This window comes from Rousettus aegyptiacus, unplaced genomic scaffold (genome assembly GCF_014176215.1).
Source record: "Rousettus aegyptiacus isolate mRouAeg1 unplaced genomic scaffold, mRouAeg1.p scaffold_m13_p_18, whole genome shotgun sequence".
NCBI lineage: Eukaryota > Metazoa > Chordata > Mammalia > Chiroptera > Pteropodidae > Rousettus > Rousettus aegyptiacus.
The window spans coordinates 9,219,197-9,235,097 of NW_023416293.1; the positions used below are offsets into that span (position 1 = coordinate 9,219,197).

Consider the following 15,901-nt stretch of genomic DNA (forward strand, 5'->3'; position numbering starts at 1 on the left):
TGAAGATGATGGCACTAACCGCTAGGCTAAACCACGACATTCAAGGTGACGGTTTATGTACATGAGCTACAGGGCTCAGGGGGGGCACTTCAAAATATGTACGATTTATTTGAGTATAACTCGGCTTCTAAATAATGTCTCCCTCCCACTACCCCGCCCCCCCCTCCCCACTGAATAAAACTTAAGTAGAACCAAGGTGACTACATTTTCTAGGAAGGTTTTGTAATACCCCTTTTGTATTATATTACCAATAATTCCTTTGTGTGATCTAGGTTTTTTTTTTTTTTCTTCCCTTTAAGGGTCTTTTAAAACAAGACTTTGCAATACTACCATTTTAATATATTTAAATATTCATGACTTAATGTGCAGAGATGCATAACGCTTCACTCAATGCCAGGCTCTGACTTTTCTGGGTAAATAGTCCGGTATAAATAGAAAGAAAATGTTAGTCTTTGTGTTTGGATTGAGAATCTATTCCTTTTCCACGGAACTTTTTAAAATAAAACATTGTCTTAGAAAAGCCCAGGACAAGTGTCTGAAAGACTTTCACCATTTTGGCACGCTTGTATCCTTATCTCATACTGGGTGAAAGGAGCCAAATTTTCCAGAAGGGTGGATCGACGTTGACCGACGGAGAAGGTGAGGGGTGCTATACTTCCAGCGCTGAGTAAGACGTTGTACTCCACAGGCATTTTGGAGATGAGGATCCCTTGAAAAAGAGAGAGAGAGAGAGAGAGAGAGAGAGAGAGAGAGAGAGAGAGAGAGAGAACGAACGAACTTATTTGTATGCTACAGAGAACGGTCAATGAATGTTTGTCTTTTAAGAACGATGTATACTTAAACTTTTGTAACTTAAAGGCATATTATTGCTTAATACAGTGATTAATAATGACATGCACTTCAAGCTGGGAAACATCAGGGCACATAGTCCAAAAGTGAGGAATGGGCATCGCCCATTTTCAAAAACAAACAAAGTATATTATTTCTATTCAAAGATACAGTTCCAGGCAAATAAAAATGAAGGCACGTTTCACTTCTTAAAAAATACAAGGCAATTAGAAACACTGTCATATATTTTTTCTTAGGCTTATTTACTCTTAAAGTACATAAGAAAATCACCAGTTTTGCTTGTGATGATGATTTTCCTGGACGCATTGTGTACGCATCCAGTCTGACACGAGTCCTTGACAATGGCCCATAAAGCACCCAGGTCACAGTCCACCCAGAGAATCAGTAGTGCATTAATTACGGAGTCAGGACAGTCCACTCTGTCAGTGAGACTAACAGACCTAAATACATATAAAATTTTGGTTCAAAAACTGTCATTTTTTTTTCACAATGCTTCCTAAAGAAAGGTCTTGCCAATTCATCCTCCTCACAATTTATTCATATCATTGCAAGCCTAAAAATTTGATTTGCTCATGAACAACATGCACACTTGTTCAAGGAGACAAGATGAGCCTTGAATGAAGACAATAATAAAGTTTTCCACTAAATTTTCTCACTGACCTGATACTCGCGACATAGATAAGTTTAATTATTTACCTTTGTAGTACTTAAGTTTATATTTGCCAGAGAAACAATGAAATCTATAGCACAGGATTCATTAACTCATGAGAGACGAGGTCTGAAGAATGAAATGTGGTCTTGGTTTTTACAGAGAGAGCCCCAATATATACCGGGCGGAAGAGCGAGTACAAGCCAGAGATGCTCAGGAATTTGTGTGGGACAGATGAAAATAAGGAGTCTCCAAAGGAAATAGTGATCACAGCTAGAAGGACTCATCAATGGCTTCCTTTGGAAAGGTACTAGATCACGCTGAACCCAGGCTGAGAATTTTTATTTTAAACATAGAGAATCCCAGTTAAACTATCTATTGAATTTGTCCTAGTTGCTTAAGTGACTGTTATTCTATCATTGACTCCTAAATTCTTATCTCTGATTTTATATCTCTTCTGCATTTCATATTTGTATTTTTTTTATAGTGGTTACACATCTATATAGTTTACGAAGTAATCCCTCTGACTATTCTAGTACCCGCCTGGCACTATACATATTCATTACAATATAACTGGCTATATTCTCTATGCTTTACAGCCCCGTGACAATTTCGCAAGGTGAAGGGATTGACAAGTACAAATTCTAGTTCTGGATTTGTATTTTCAATAGCCGACTTCACACAAACCTAATCTCAACAGGTTCAGAACAGAGTTATTGTATCTTCTGGACCAAACCTGTTCTCCTTATAGGTTACCTTCTCTCCATTTCCCAGCACCAGAGGCCTTAGAGTAAGACCCTCAGAGTTAAGACTTTTGCGGTAGACCCTGCTTTCTTCACTCTCAAAGTCAAGTGGCCTCTACATTTTATCAATGATTTCTTCCAGAAATTAGGGCTTCTTGTATAAACAGCAACAGGGAGACTCTGAAGATGCTAACACGATCTAACCTGTTTTTTGGGCAAATGATACTGTTGGCAGGTAAATGCTGGATTGCAAACGTGAGGGACAGGAGGGAAGAGAACCGCAATGAAAGTCATTGCGTGGTTGCAGCAGTAACGGAAACAAGAGTAGCCATTTCATTGTGTCTCTGTTTTATGCAAGGCAGCAGACATGATCTCATTTACTACCATTAGAATATCAAGTTCATAAAGTTGGGGGCTCTATTCTCCTCCTCAGTATAGTTCCAATGCCCAGATTTTAGCTCAAAGCTGCGTCTTGACTGTTGGTTGATGGAATGAATGTTCGTTCTGTCTTCTCTGTCCCTAGATCTTGTAGAACAGTTTGACGGAGGCACATTTGAAAAGTATGCCATCTTTCTTGTTAAACTAGACAAATCATTAAATGGAGTCAAACAGATCAGATCCCTCCTCCGGCCTTATTCGTAAATTACTAACTTCTGCAAATGCATCTTTTCATCTGTATAATCATACTAACAGCCACCTCATAAAGAAAACATATGTAAAGCATTTTGGTACATTCCTACAACTTAGAAAGTGCTGAATAAATGACAGGCATCTCTACAAAATCAAATGAAATGGAACAAAATGGAAAAATAAAAGAAAATCCCACAACTATGACAATACTCCTATGTGCCCTCAAACACTCCTGAAGCCAAATTTTACATAAAGCTATTTCAATTACAAATAAATTTTCTATTCATTCTGGTAAATATCTTTATAACCATGTTTTGTTATCTAGTTTTATTTTTATGTATACTTGGATACGATCAAGTTGTATTCCTAGGAAAATGTCCTATTTTTCATTCTCAGCAGTAATTTAGAGTGGCTTCCCTTTCAGTGTGTCTGAGGTCACCCTTGTCTTCAGCCCTCAGTAACCTCTCTCTGCCGCAAAGGACAGGACCCCGAGGGGGCCAGGGAACAACACTGTACTTCCGCCACATTGCAAATTCAGACACGATCTCGGTCTAGGTTAAAAGATGGCTGGGCAAAGCACGAACCTGGAAAATAGATTTCTCACATCTCGGTTAATCGGAAATAAATGTCCTTTACATACACCTACAAAGTGTTGAAAAAGAAAATGCTCCTGGAAGCTGTGAACATGTCAAACACTGACATCCATTTAAGGAAGAGGGCCCCTCCACTGTCATGATTTACGGGACTGAGACCTGAGAGCCCGCTGTGCGCCTGCGAGCCCTACGCCATCTGCGGTGAGTCCGAACCGCCCCAGCCGCCTGGTATTCTGATGACTAAATGAAATGAAATGGGCATATTTGTTACAGTCAGCTGGGAAACCACACGACTTGGTTAGTTCCCGAGTTCATAAATTTATGTCAGGCCGAGAGGAGCAGTGGAAGCTCAAGTGAACCAATTTACCCTAAGTGCAAATGGCAGTTTTGTTATTTGGTGTCAAAGTTACCAGTCGCACAATGACAAGCTGCCATAACACATTTTCTTGTTCACTAAAGAACAAGGATTCCGTTGGTTAATATTCCTTGCAGTGCTCCTTTTCATAATTTACAACAACTAGATGCTGATAGGTTATTTAACATTTATGAAGTTAAGATGTAATCAGAAAAACCCTGATTATCTTTACAAATAAAAAAGTTAAATTATTCAACTTTTTTTTTCTCTCCGTGGCTTCATTTCACAGCAGGTGAATACTTTACAACGGGACAAGTCAATCAAATAATGCTTTTTAAAAATCTTTTTTTTTTTTAAGGAGCTGAAGCAGAAACAACTGTAAGAGAAAACTATTAATTCGGTTTGATAGCTGCATTTGCTCCAAAACACTGGCTGTGCTGCACATGATGCTTTTAACAGATCAGCCTAAATTCTCCTCTGTGTAGCAGGGATGTCTTGGTTATGTCCTTTGTGGGGTAGGAGAGTGAAACAGGACCCTCTTAAACACAACCCACATGCGCTATATGGAAATTTTACGTAGTTTGTATACTAGTTATTTTACGTGCTCTACCCAATAGATAGTATTTTCTTGACAAGAGGGATATTGTCTCATTCTCTTCTATAACTATCGGGGTGCCTAGCACCATGCCTGGCTCCTGAGTCGGATTCAGTAAACATTGTCATGTTAGTTAAAATGAATAGATAAAGCAATCTACCCAAAGGCAAATGAAGTTGTAACCAACAAATAAAATGACCCCACTGGGTTACTGGATAGACTGCCCTTGAATTGTTTTGTCCTCATTCATATTTGCTATATTTACGGTATTTTATTTTTCTTTTTTAGCTTTTGACCTATATTGTAGTAGAGTGAAGAAAAAAAATCCTTTGCTAGAGAAAAATAGTGAGAACATATAGCACCGTAAAATTGACCCTAGAATTTGGAGTCACATTGTGGGTTGGCACGAATACCTAACATCTAAATTGACTTTACTCATTAGTAAAATAGGAACAACAATAGGACAAAGTACAAATTGTTATGCGCACTAGATGAGATGCGTGTTCATCTCCTGGAAGCATGTCCGGTACATGTTAAAACTTAATAGAGTAAGATAAATTTATTAAATACCAAAAGCAAAGGCAACAAAGACAAAAATAAACAACTGGGTCTAAGTCAAAATAAAAAAAGCTTCTGCACATCAAAGGAAACCATCGACGAAATGAAGAGGCAACTCATGAAATGGGAGAAAATATTTGCAAACTACCTATCTGATAAGAGGTTAAATATTCAAATATGCGAAGAACTCATAAAACTCAATAATAATAATAATAAATAAATAAATAACCCAATTAAAAAATGGACAAAGAACCTGAAGACATTTTTGTTTCCCCAAAGAAGATAAGCAAATGGCTTATAGGGATATGAAAAACTACTCACCATCAGTAATCATCAGGGAAATGCAAATCAAAATCACAATGAGATATCACCTCACACCTGTTAAGGTGTCTATTATCAAAAAGACAAGAGGTAAATGCTGACGAGGATGTGGAGAAAGCGAACCCTCGTACAGCGATGCTGACACAGCTACTATGGAAAACGGTATGGAGCAGCCTCAAAAAAATTAAAAGTAGAATCGCCGTATGGCCCAGCAATCCCTCTTCTGGGTATGTTACCCAAAGGAAATGGAATCGTTACCTCGAAGAGAGGCCCACACTGACATGTTCGCTGCAGTATTATTCACAACAGTCAAAGTCTGGGAACAACTTAAGTGTCTAACAGCACATGAGCGGATAAAGAGAACATGGTGTATACACAATGGAATATTCATCAGTCTTAAAAAAGAAAGGCATCCTTATATGTGGAATCGCTAAAGAAAAAGTTGAATTCATGGAAACAGAGGGCAGAATGGAGGTTGCTAGGGGCTGAGGGGATGGGGGAAATGGGGAGAGGTTGGTGAAAGGGTGCGAGCTTTCAGTTATAAGATGAATGAGGTCTGAGAATCTGACGTATAACGCAAAGGCTATAGCTGAGAATACTGTATCCTATAATTGACATTTGCTCAGAGAGTAGAGCTTGTGTTCTCACACAAACAAATTGTACAGTAAACCAAAAATCATTGGAATGAATTCTAAATTCCTTCTAAAACACACCATTGCCTGTCACTTGGTTATTGTACTTATAAGGAAACCAAAGTGGTTGCCCATGTGAATCATTCCCATTAATGCGATGCTAATTCCTTTCCCGAGAAATCTGTAATGCCAATTTTGACTTAAATGGATAGTATCTGATCTAATACACTGCAGCAGATGACCTAACTGAACACCAAGATGCCTAATATCTATAGATAAGCCATATTATGGCTAGCTATTCTTTAATCAAAACTTGATTAATAAAAAACATTTATATTCCTAAGCAGTATTAATCGAAATGATTTCTCAGAAGAATTATTGCCAATTCTTTTCTTTAATGGACTCAGAGATAAATGTGAAAGGAAAAGTATTTCGATACTGTGCATTAAGCCTAAATAACTCAGCATCTTTAGTGAGAAAAAGTGTGTGTTCAATGCAATGACATTTTTAATTAGAACATGATTAAGGGCTAGGATAGTTCAAAATATAGTCATCACCTTGATAAATTAGAAAGGCTCATTATTATCTTCAGAGTTTAAATAATTTTGAATGTTTAGATTCTCAAACAGCAGGGAAACCTAGCTCCATTCTTGTTCTGAATAAACCATTTACATTCCATGAAGATTTTGCTTCTTCATTTTCTAAAATTTTTCACCCATTTAGGTAACATATATATCATCTGCTCTCTTCCGTATGAATATTTAAGTCCTGACCCAAGGTTCAGAGCTGGTTACAGGTGAGGAGGAATGTTTGGGAATAAACTAAGCTGGTTTACGTTGCCTGTAGATCTGAATAATGGCCACCATCTATCCAGTGCCCCGTGAAATGCTTTACAATGTTCTCTCACTGGTGTCACATAACAGTAATGCAAATTAGGCCTTTGAGATCACCTTTCAGAGATGAGAAACAGGAAGTTCGAAGACATTTCTGCAACGCTTAGCTTAAAGACCAATAGGGAAACTAAATAGGGGGAGAGTATTCCACATAGAAACCAGCAATTCCTTTTCTGAGCTAGAGTAAAGAAATGACGCATCCACAACACAACATGTAGTTTTCAGAAAATATGTGTAGTTGTCCTGTTTGTCTTTAAAGAAGGAACTTGTATGTATGTGTATGTGTGCATGTGTGAAGGGTTGAGGTAGGTGGAGGGATGTATGGGCTTCTATAAAAAAAAAAATCAAGTGTTTGAATAATTTTAAGTAGCAAAAAGCTCAAAGTTTATTTATAGTTGCCTGAATGATATATTTTAGAAGCTTACCACTTTATTTCTCTATTAATTAATTAAGCAAACATTTTAGAAAGATAAGGTGTTTGCATACTGCCTGATGTGGAGGAATAAATGATATACAAATGAGTTGAAATCTTGATTTTTCTAGAGCTTAGAGTGTTTTGATAATACTATTGACATTGTTCAGGTAATAATGAGATAAAGTGAAGCAAGGTTTACCTGGGAGGTATGAGAATGTCTACCATGCTTTAAAATAGTCTTTGAATAATCTCTGCTTTTGGAGATAATTTAAGAAATATTTCTTTCCTTCTTCCACTTGATTAAAATCTTTCTCCACCTGGACTCTAGTTTTGTTAAGTCGTGTCTATTCATTCTGGACTTTCAGATGGGTCCAAAAAGCCTCCTGGTTCCTTGTCCCTTCAAGCCCCAGGATGGAATACCTGACAGGTAGCGTTTTTCCCATCAGGGACTCTCCATTTTCCACAGCTCATTCTTCTGGTCTTACATGCCCATCAACAAACATTTTTCTTCCACAATAATTTGGTGTTCACTAATACCTAGTTCTATTTCCAAGTTACTATTTCAAAAAGCAAAGGCACTCTATCATAAATCTGCGAGTTTGCACAATAAATAAAAAGTTCAATTTGGATTGAGGAGTTAAGCCAAAGACAGGAAGGAACTGCTCCTATTAGGAGCAGACATGAATGTGGATCCTAGCCCTGTTGTGTGGCCTTGAGCATACTGTATTTCTTTTTCGAGATTCGCATATCTTACCTTAATCTGGTGATGATATTATTTGTCTCCGAGGGTTTACGTAAGAATGAGCTAAGAGATACAGCAGGGAAAGTGCTAATCAAAGTGTTCAACACAAAAGAATTTAACAAACGGCAAATATAAACAAGTACAATTGATGCATATTATTGTCACTGACCACTTTTGCTTGGGGTGTGTGATCCACGGTTTCTAAATTTGGAGCACATCAAAATCATCTGGGGGAGCTTTAGAAAACATCTAGACTCCTTGCTGCCCTCCCAGGAGATTCTTACGCGGCAGACTTGGGATTGAGGCTTTGTCTTCGTACAGGCTTTCCAGGTCATTTTAACGTTCGTTCAGGTTTGGAAACTACAGGTATGGCCTGTTGGCCCGTTTTTCAGCCACACCTGTGATGTAAGAGCGGGGCACTATGACGTGTACCGAGAGAGCAAGAAAGCCTGGACACTCTTGACTGTGAGCAAGTAAACACCCTCCGGTTACAAAGGGTTTGTTTTCTTTCTGTTTAAAATATATATTTGTGACTATTCAGGAACAGAAAAATGTTTTTATTATCCAAATCAAAACACAGCATGAGGTACTTTCCAATAAAATCAACTGTAGATTATACACAAGTCAAAATCATCTGCCTGTTTACTGAGTTCAAAATCCTTCTAGGCACCAGAAAAAAAATTAATTTAAGATTTTAATCTTTCTATATGTTACAGGGTTTCTGTAATAGATTTTGTGCATCTGAAACTAAAAGATTGACAGCTCTGGATATTATAGATTTATTAACCGTTGGTTATATGGTCAGAGTTAGTGGGTAAAACATTTCTACAATATCCTCTAGGCTGGGCTAGAATGAATAATTTCTTATAAAGCTTGAGGTAGACAGAGTTAAGGTTATAGTAAAACAACAAAAATTGTGTTTTATTTCACAATGATTCTTTCTAATTGAAACATTATACATTAGACATAAAAATACGATGTGGAACTCAAAGAAAAAAAATGAAAAATTGCTGAGAAATTTGAAAAAAGTCTTAAAAATTTACTAATAGAATCCTGTAATACACACTTTTATCATTTTGAAAATGGGGGCCTTGGGACCTAACAAATGTTGGAGCAAATACATTTAAAATAATGAACAATTAAAGGCAAAAATAATTACTTGAAAATAACCATCACTATCTATAGAATATTCTAAAGCAGATAATGCCAATTACATAAAGGATCTCAGTTAATCTTTACACCACCTTACACGTAGGTGCTATTATTCTCTCCATTTTACAGATGGATGTAACTGAGACTCATAGAGAAAAAAATCTGCCTTGTGTAAGGTCACCTAATAGGTGTCACTACCAGGATATGAACCCTGGTTGTCTCATTCATCCTACATTAGTCACCAAAAAAGAAATGTTTTCCAAATCTTCACTCTGTGTAAAGTCTTCAGATTAGTGATGGCCATATATGTGTGCAATAATGTTAAAATGACAGGTAATTTGATAAACTATGAAACTTCCCGGTCACACAGCTAAGAGATCATCGACTTTATCATCCTAGCCTTTCCCTCATTGCTGGATGGGCAAACACCCTGCTCTGGATCTGAGAAGTCTTCAGTCAAGAGGCTGAATTTGGTCTTAAACCGGCTCTATTCTGCCTCACTTTACTTTGTGGCACAGAAACATTACAGCGCTATAAAAATGCCAAGAAGTAATCCGCATAAAATATCACAAGAAACCAAAGCTGTTCCGTGAAAGGAGAAATCAGTTTACAAAGTGATAGGTAAGTTTGCGCATTTTTGACTGCAAACGATTTGTGTTTCTGTCCACTGAAATGAAGAACACAGTTCAAGAACATCTATGGTCCTCAAACTTGGATAAGGGTTACAGTGCTTAAGGACACAAGCCACCACGACTGATTATTCCTTCGTGTTTTGTTTAACTTAATATCTCGCATATTTATTTTAAAACAAAGGCGGATGAAATCATTTATATTTAATATCTTAGAGCAATTTACATTGTTATTTGCTTATAAAGCCCTTAGATTTTCTTCTGTGAATTTGACCAGAAAAAGATCCTTTTGTCTTTGTCTTAGATGATGACATCGGAAAGAGATTAGTTTATAAGAATTCAAGTTTTTTTTTTTTAATATACAGTAGTCCTTTATGTGATCTTTATGACTATATTACCCGTGTTGACTGAGATAACTGTTCAAACCAATGTAAAAATATTTCTCCGCTGATGATTTCATGGAATGGGCCCAATGACGGGCAAATGCCTGTGAACCAATTATTTTTACCTCCACGTTGAACTGTGGCTAAACTTATGGGGACCATAGGGGTTTGTTTTAATTTCATGCTTCGATTTCATCTTCAGATCGGATATTAAAAATAAATTCACATTATCCTTGACATGCACTTAACACCTTGACCAGTTTTAAATTCTACTGAAATAAAACCCCCTATGTGTACCTTACGTCAAAAGGCAGAGGAGGCCGACTGTGCTCCTCATTCTCACGCCACAGTGTTAATGCAGCCAGAGGTCTTACCTGCGGACGGCGTTTACATCAAAAGACAACAATGCGCTAAAAAGTACGAAAGCAACCTGCTAGTGACAGAATGGCTGAATGAAGGCTCCACAGCTTGGAGAGGCGTAATTCAGCTACCATCACTAGCTCCATCCCAAGGGGGAGGCAGGCTATCATCTTCCTGGATCCCCAGCTCACTGCATAATATAGAGGGAATCATATGACGATTCGGTGCACAGGGTCCCAGAAACATGAATATTCGAGGTGATTCAGACCTGTATGACTTACCTCTGATGTATATGAGTAAGAAGGCAGATTTTTAGGCTCTGATATTTGAAAGAAAGTATTGCTTTGATAGGAGAGTCTACATCTTCGTACCTGCATGTCTTTATCATTAAATCTACATCTGTATCTATACGTAGGTACGTATGTGCTTATGCACGCATACATTCAGGAGTGTGTTTCGGATTATTTTGTTTATATTTGTCCAGGAAACCGGTTAATTCCTTCTGGTTTACTGAATTCGCATTTCCATCCTTGTTTCCCATCTTCTAATTATTTTTCCCTAACATGTTTTGAACACACACACACACACTCTTTATATCTTTACCTGGTGTGGTCCAAGCTACAAATATGGAGTGAGGCCCAATCACTGTGACATTGTGCGGAGGCTGGATTTCTTCTGGTGTCGATACAGGTGTCTGCACAACGTATTCATCGCTAGAACCAGTGCCGCCTCCCGTCGTGGCTTCCAACTTGTAAACGTATCTGCATCAAAAAAAAAAAAAAATGTGATAAGGCGGTGCACGAAAGAACTGAACCACGTTCGCCAGGCTCTCTATCTACAGCTAAGTCCAAGGTTAGGAAAAAAATTGCAAATTCTTCGCTCCCTGTTGGGAAACATTTCCACGGACTTGGTAGACTTTCGAGCCCCGGTAGCACCGTTTCCTCGCTGTCACTCTGTGCCCCTCGCACCTTTGTTTTTAACCGTCTAGTAATTCACTGGTTTCCTCAGGCATTTCAGGAAATTCTTGGAATGTGTTTGTGGACTGTGGAAGATTCGCGTTAATCTTCTCCGTTTTTAAGTGCGTTAAGAGTTCAAGGAAATATGTTTAGAGTCAGATGTTTCTAAATTGATTGCCATTCTCCACAATAAAATTAAATTGATCTTTGTCCTCTGCAATAGAACATCTGTTGACCTAAGATATAGTTTGTCTCTACTGAGAAGCGAATGGGAATGAATTGCAAATATGTGGAACTTTTCCCCTTAAAATCATTCAAGTCTATACACAGTGTAATGAGTAGAGAAAACATTACACCAGAAGAAAAGGGAGCTGACGTGTAACAAAACTCTTTAAATTTCTTTTATTGCCACTTGAGAAATATATGTCTCTGTAGATAATTTTTAAATGTAATGCTTTTTAAAGATTTTACATATTTAAAATTTTTCATTTTTATTTCATGTAAAAGAGTATATATATGTTTCCATTTTTTTTTTTAAGGAATTTTGTCTACTCTGAAGACTAACGTAATGAGTTAGAACTTGAATCACTGACAGATCTCGTCAGCTATGAAATGGCTAATAAATGAGGGAATTAATTAATCCATCAATTTAACATTGTTTCCATTGGAGGCACACTCTTTTCCAACCCCGAACAATCTAAATGTCTAACTGTGTGGTTGGCAATTTGCTTTCAGCTGACCTGCTGTTGGGCTCCAAGCTCTTATCAGTGAAACAACGCTCCTCTGCACCAGCCTGGAAGACCAAGGTTCCATCGCGGCTCAATCGATACCGAGAAACGAGGCCATTGGGCTTTTCTGGGGGACCCCAGCATAATTCCGCCGCTGTAGAATTGATGATAATGTGTTGAGGTGTCACCCAAACTCCTGGCAAGAATAACACAGCAAGGTTTTATTGTTAGGGTAAAATAAACACCCCATCCAAAGTCAAACCACCACATTGCAGACTATGATATTTCGTTGATATATCTCATGGTGAGCAATAAAACTGTATTTTATTTACTTTGCAGGTGAAATGCATAATTGGGTGCAAATACATGTTTTTATTGCCTTATTTTACTTCTGAATCGCCTTCAGAAAGTGAATGTCAAACAGGTAGTGGTGGAAAATTTCTCCATCGTGACTGTTACTCTGAGCGTAATCAGGCCCGAAAGACTGTCTGGGGATTTAAAACTTCAGCGACTATTTACCTAGAATACATGCAAGTCATCACAATCTGGGATTTACCTGAATTATCCATCCAGCTCAACGCATCGGCACACGTCTCCCTTTGCCTGACACCGGTGTGCTGTACCTCCTGCCTCCCTCTCTCGGCTACTCCTTCCAGGCCCGTTTCCTGGCTCCTCATCCCCCGCTGGACCTCAAAGGTATGGAAGGCCTCAGAGCCCGAGGCCGTCTCCTCTCCTCTTCTTTTCCGAAACTCACGTTCTAAGTGACCTCCATTTAGTTTCCGTTTTAAATATCACCTACGTGCCGACCACTCCCGCATACCAATCACTGCACTAAAACTCTCTCCTGAGCTACAGACTCATGAATCTGTCTACTCGAGACCTCCAACTGGATGACTATTTATCGAAAACTTAAAACGTCCAAAACGGAACTCTTAGTTTTCTTGTCTGCAATCTATTCATCTCCCAATCTTGTTCATCTATCCGTTTTCTTTGGCAAAACAATTATGCGTAATGCTTTCACACCTGTCTCATCCCTAAATGTGATCTACCGTCAGGTCCTGCATTCTACTCTATATCGTTCTCGGTATCTTTACCGCCCCCGCTCCTGATCTAAGACACATTTCTTTCGTCTTTCACAGACTCCTGTCACAACCTCTAAACCAGTCTCCATGTTTTAAATCTTGTCCTTCTCTATTTCATTGTAATGTCTATAAAAATTTGATATTATATGGCAGTGCAATCTTTATAAAGTATACACCCCTGTTGAAATTATTTATATAATTTCGATTCTTTATGATAACCTGTGTGGTCCTACATTTTTCTGGTTCTGGGCCACCTGACACCATTCTCTCCACTGTTCATGAAGCTCCAGCCACACCAGACTCCTTTGTGCCCCCGGAATGCTTCATGTTCTTTCTCTCTGCTTGGGACACTTTCACTCATGACACCATGCGATTTTTGCACTTTATTCTCAGTGTTCAGTGACCTGTGTAAATATCCCCCAATCAGGGAGGTCTTATTTGACCACCCTTCCCTAACTCTAACTTTAACCCTATAATGTGATCCCAACCTAGTTTCTATCATAATCCCTTTTCTATTTCCCTGTTAACGTTCATGACATGGTAATCATCTCTTTCCGATACTATCATTATTTATATGTTGTTATGACTATACAGTCTACTTCTTTTTCTGCTTCATTACAAAGTTAGCTCCGTGGGGGAGAGAGCTTCCGTCTTATTTGTCAATCTTTACAGATAGCATGATGTCTAATACATGTTGACTGAATAAACTGATTATAAATATAGCTCCTGTGAATTACTACGTTAAGCGATCTAGGCAGTGCCAGCGAATGCGAAGATGACTAAGACGTGGCTCGTTCTTTCAACGAGTTTACCTCTCTGTATACAAGATAAAATATGTACACACATAACTGTAATTCAAGGGCAAACGTTCAAGTACTCTTCCAGATACACAAACGTGTTGATGGACAACCTAACGACGAGGGAGTTCGATGCCACCATTTCACGGTGCCATCTAGGTGTGCTCTGAACAGGTACTGCAACTCTCCTCCTCAGCTTTTGAAAACTCATTTCGGTATTAGGTTCCCTTAACCAGTAGTTTTTGTTTGGCTGTTTCTCCTGTGTAAGTTATTCAGTAAAGAGTAAGATCCTGATACTTAATTTTTTTTTTTTTTCGGGAAACTCAAATTCAATTTATTTAACAGCATCCTGAAAAAAAAAAAATCAAGATGGACTTCAAAATGGCTCGAACTTACTGATTTTCCAAGGAACAACTTGTTCCTGAAAAGGAAGTAGTTCATTTTGTTCTGAAAGCTCCCTTTATATTAGATACTTGGACAAATCCACAAATCACAGCGCACATTTTTTTTCCAGGTTTCTCTGCCAACAGCTCCCCATTGACTCAGCCGACTAATTGGAGTTCTGACTTAAACATGCTATTAACTTGTTGATTTAAGAAAAGGATAAAGTTTTAGTCACAATCTGCTTCCGGCAGTCACATCTTTCTTACCTTGAAGGATATATTAAAAACCACCAAGAGATGAGAAAGGCTTACTTTCCAGTTTGAACCATCAAAAGAGCCCAATGAAATCACATGAAGCGACATTTGTGGTTTGCATTATGTTTTCAGCAAAAGTTGAGTTTCGTATTTGTACAGGCTGGTGAAAGCTCTGTCCGTGCTGGTAATAACACGGTGTCCACCGGTTTGATGTACAAGATGGAACCGGAATGTGAAAAACCAAGGGCTGTGTTTCTACTTGTGCCATGAAATGGAGACGGTGTTATCTTGGCAGCTACAAGAAAATCGTTACTAGAGTGAGACCACCTTTGGTGAGGTGTCTTAATGGGTCCCGGATGGAGAATCTGTCCCCCTCTCTGAGCCTGAGTCCCAGAAGGCTTCAGAAATCCTCTTGTACACAATAGAAGGGCAGAGTTAAGGCAGTTCAAGGAAAAGAAATGGATAGTTCCAAGGAAAACCACCCAGAAAGGAGAGTGGGAGGGGAATAGTAGGTAAACCAGCAGACTTGATGGACTTGTAGCAAGAAGTTAAAACTTGAGGGGTCTATTTTGCTGTAACTAGTTTTTTTTTTCCTGGAAGGAAGTGGTATTTCATGGAGTTGACAATTGTGAGATACGCCTATTTCGACAAAAGGGGGGGCATGAATTGGGATGGGGATATGAGAAAAGGAAAAAAATGACTTGAGTCAGGAAGATGAGGAAGATCGGGAGACGTTACAGGGCTCTGAACTCAGGCCATCCAGAAGAGACGGAAAGGGAGAAGAGCTAAAAAGGATCCTTCCGCGTTAAAATTCATACGATTTTATGAAGAACTGCATACTACAGTCTGATGAATATAGAAGCAATCAGAACGATAAATTTTGGGTTTAGGTGATTAGGTGAATGCTGAGACAAGGAAGAAAAGCAGGTTCGACAGTGGGTAGAGAGTTTAAGCACTACATACTGAGGCTGAAGCATATGCGAACCTCGGTATAAGCAAAAAATAAACGTCTCGTTAACAGGTGTACACAGAGGCTTTAAATCCATGAGGGTGGCCTTCGTGAGAGCTGTGGAATTTGCTAGTTCTCAGCCTTGTTTAGGATTTAAAGCCAGTACTTGAGACTTTCAAGGAAAACTGTTGAGTGCAAGTGTACAAGGCTGTGGGAGAATCTACAGGGGCATCAACAGTTAAAAGAAGGGCA

At 38.6% G+C, this 15,901-nt stretch overlaps 1 protein-coding gene across 1 annotated transcript in view; it reads right to left on the bottom strand.

Annotated features, from left to right (window-relative positions):
- The window catches only part of USH2A (usherin), a 526,768-nt gene that overhangs the window by 71,115 nt on the left and 439,752 nt on the right, over positions 1-15,901 (bottom strand). Inside the window, exons 56-58 of the mRNA XM_036235436.1 lie at positions 12,196-12,379; positions 11,103-11,260; positions 551-709 (exon numbers count right to left, since the gene is read on the bottom strand). Coding sequence (XP_036091329.1) covers positions 551-709; positions 11,103-11,260; positions 12,196-12,379 — 501 coding nt within the window. The remainder of the gene's footprint in view (positions 1-550; positions 710-11,102; positions 11,261-12,195; positions 12,380-15,901) is intronic.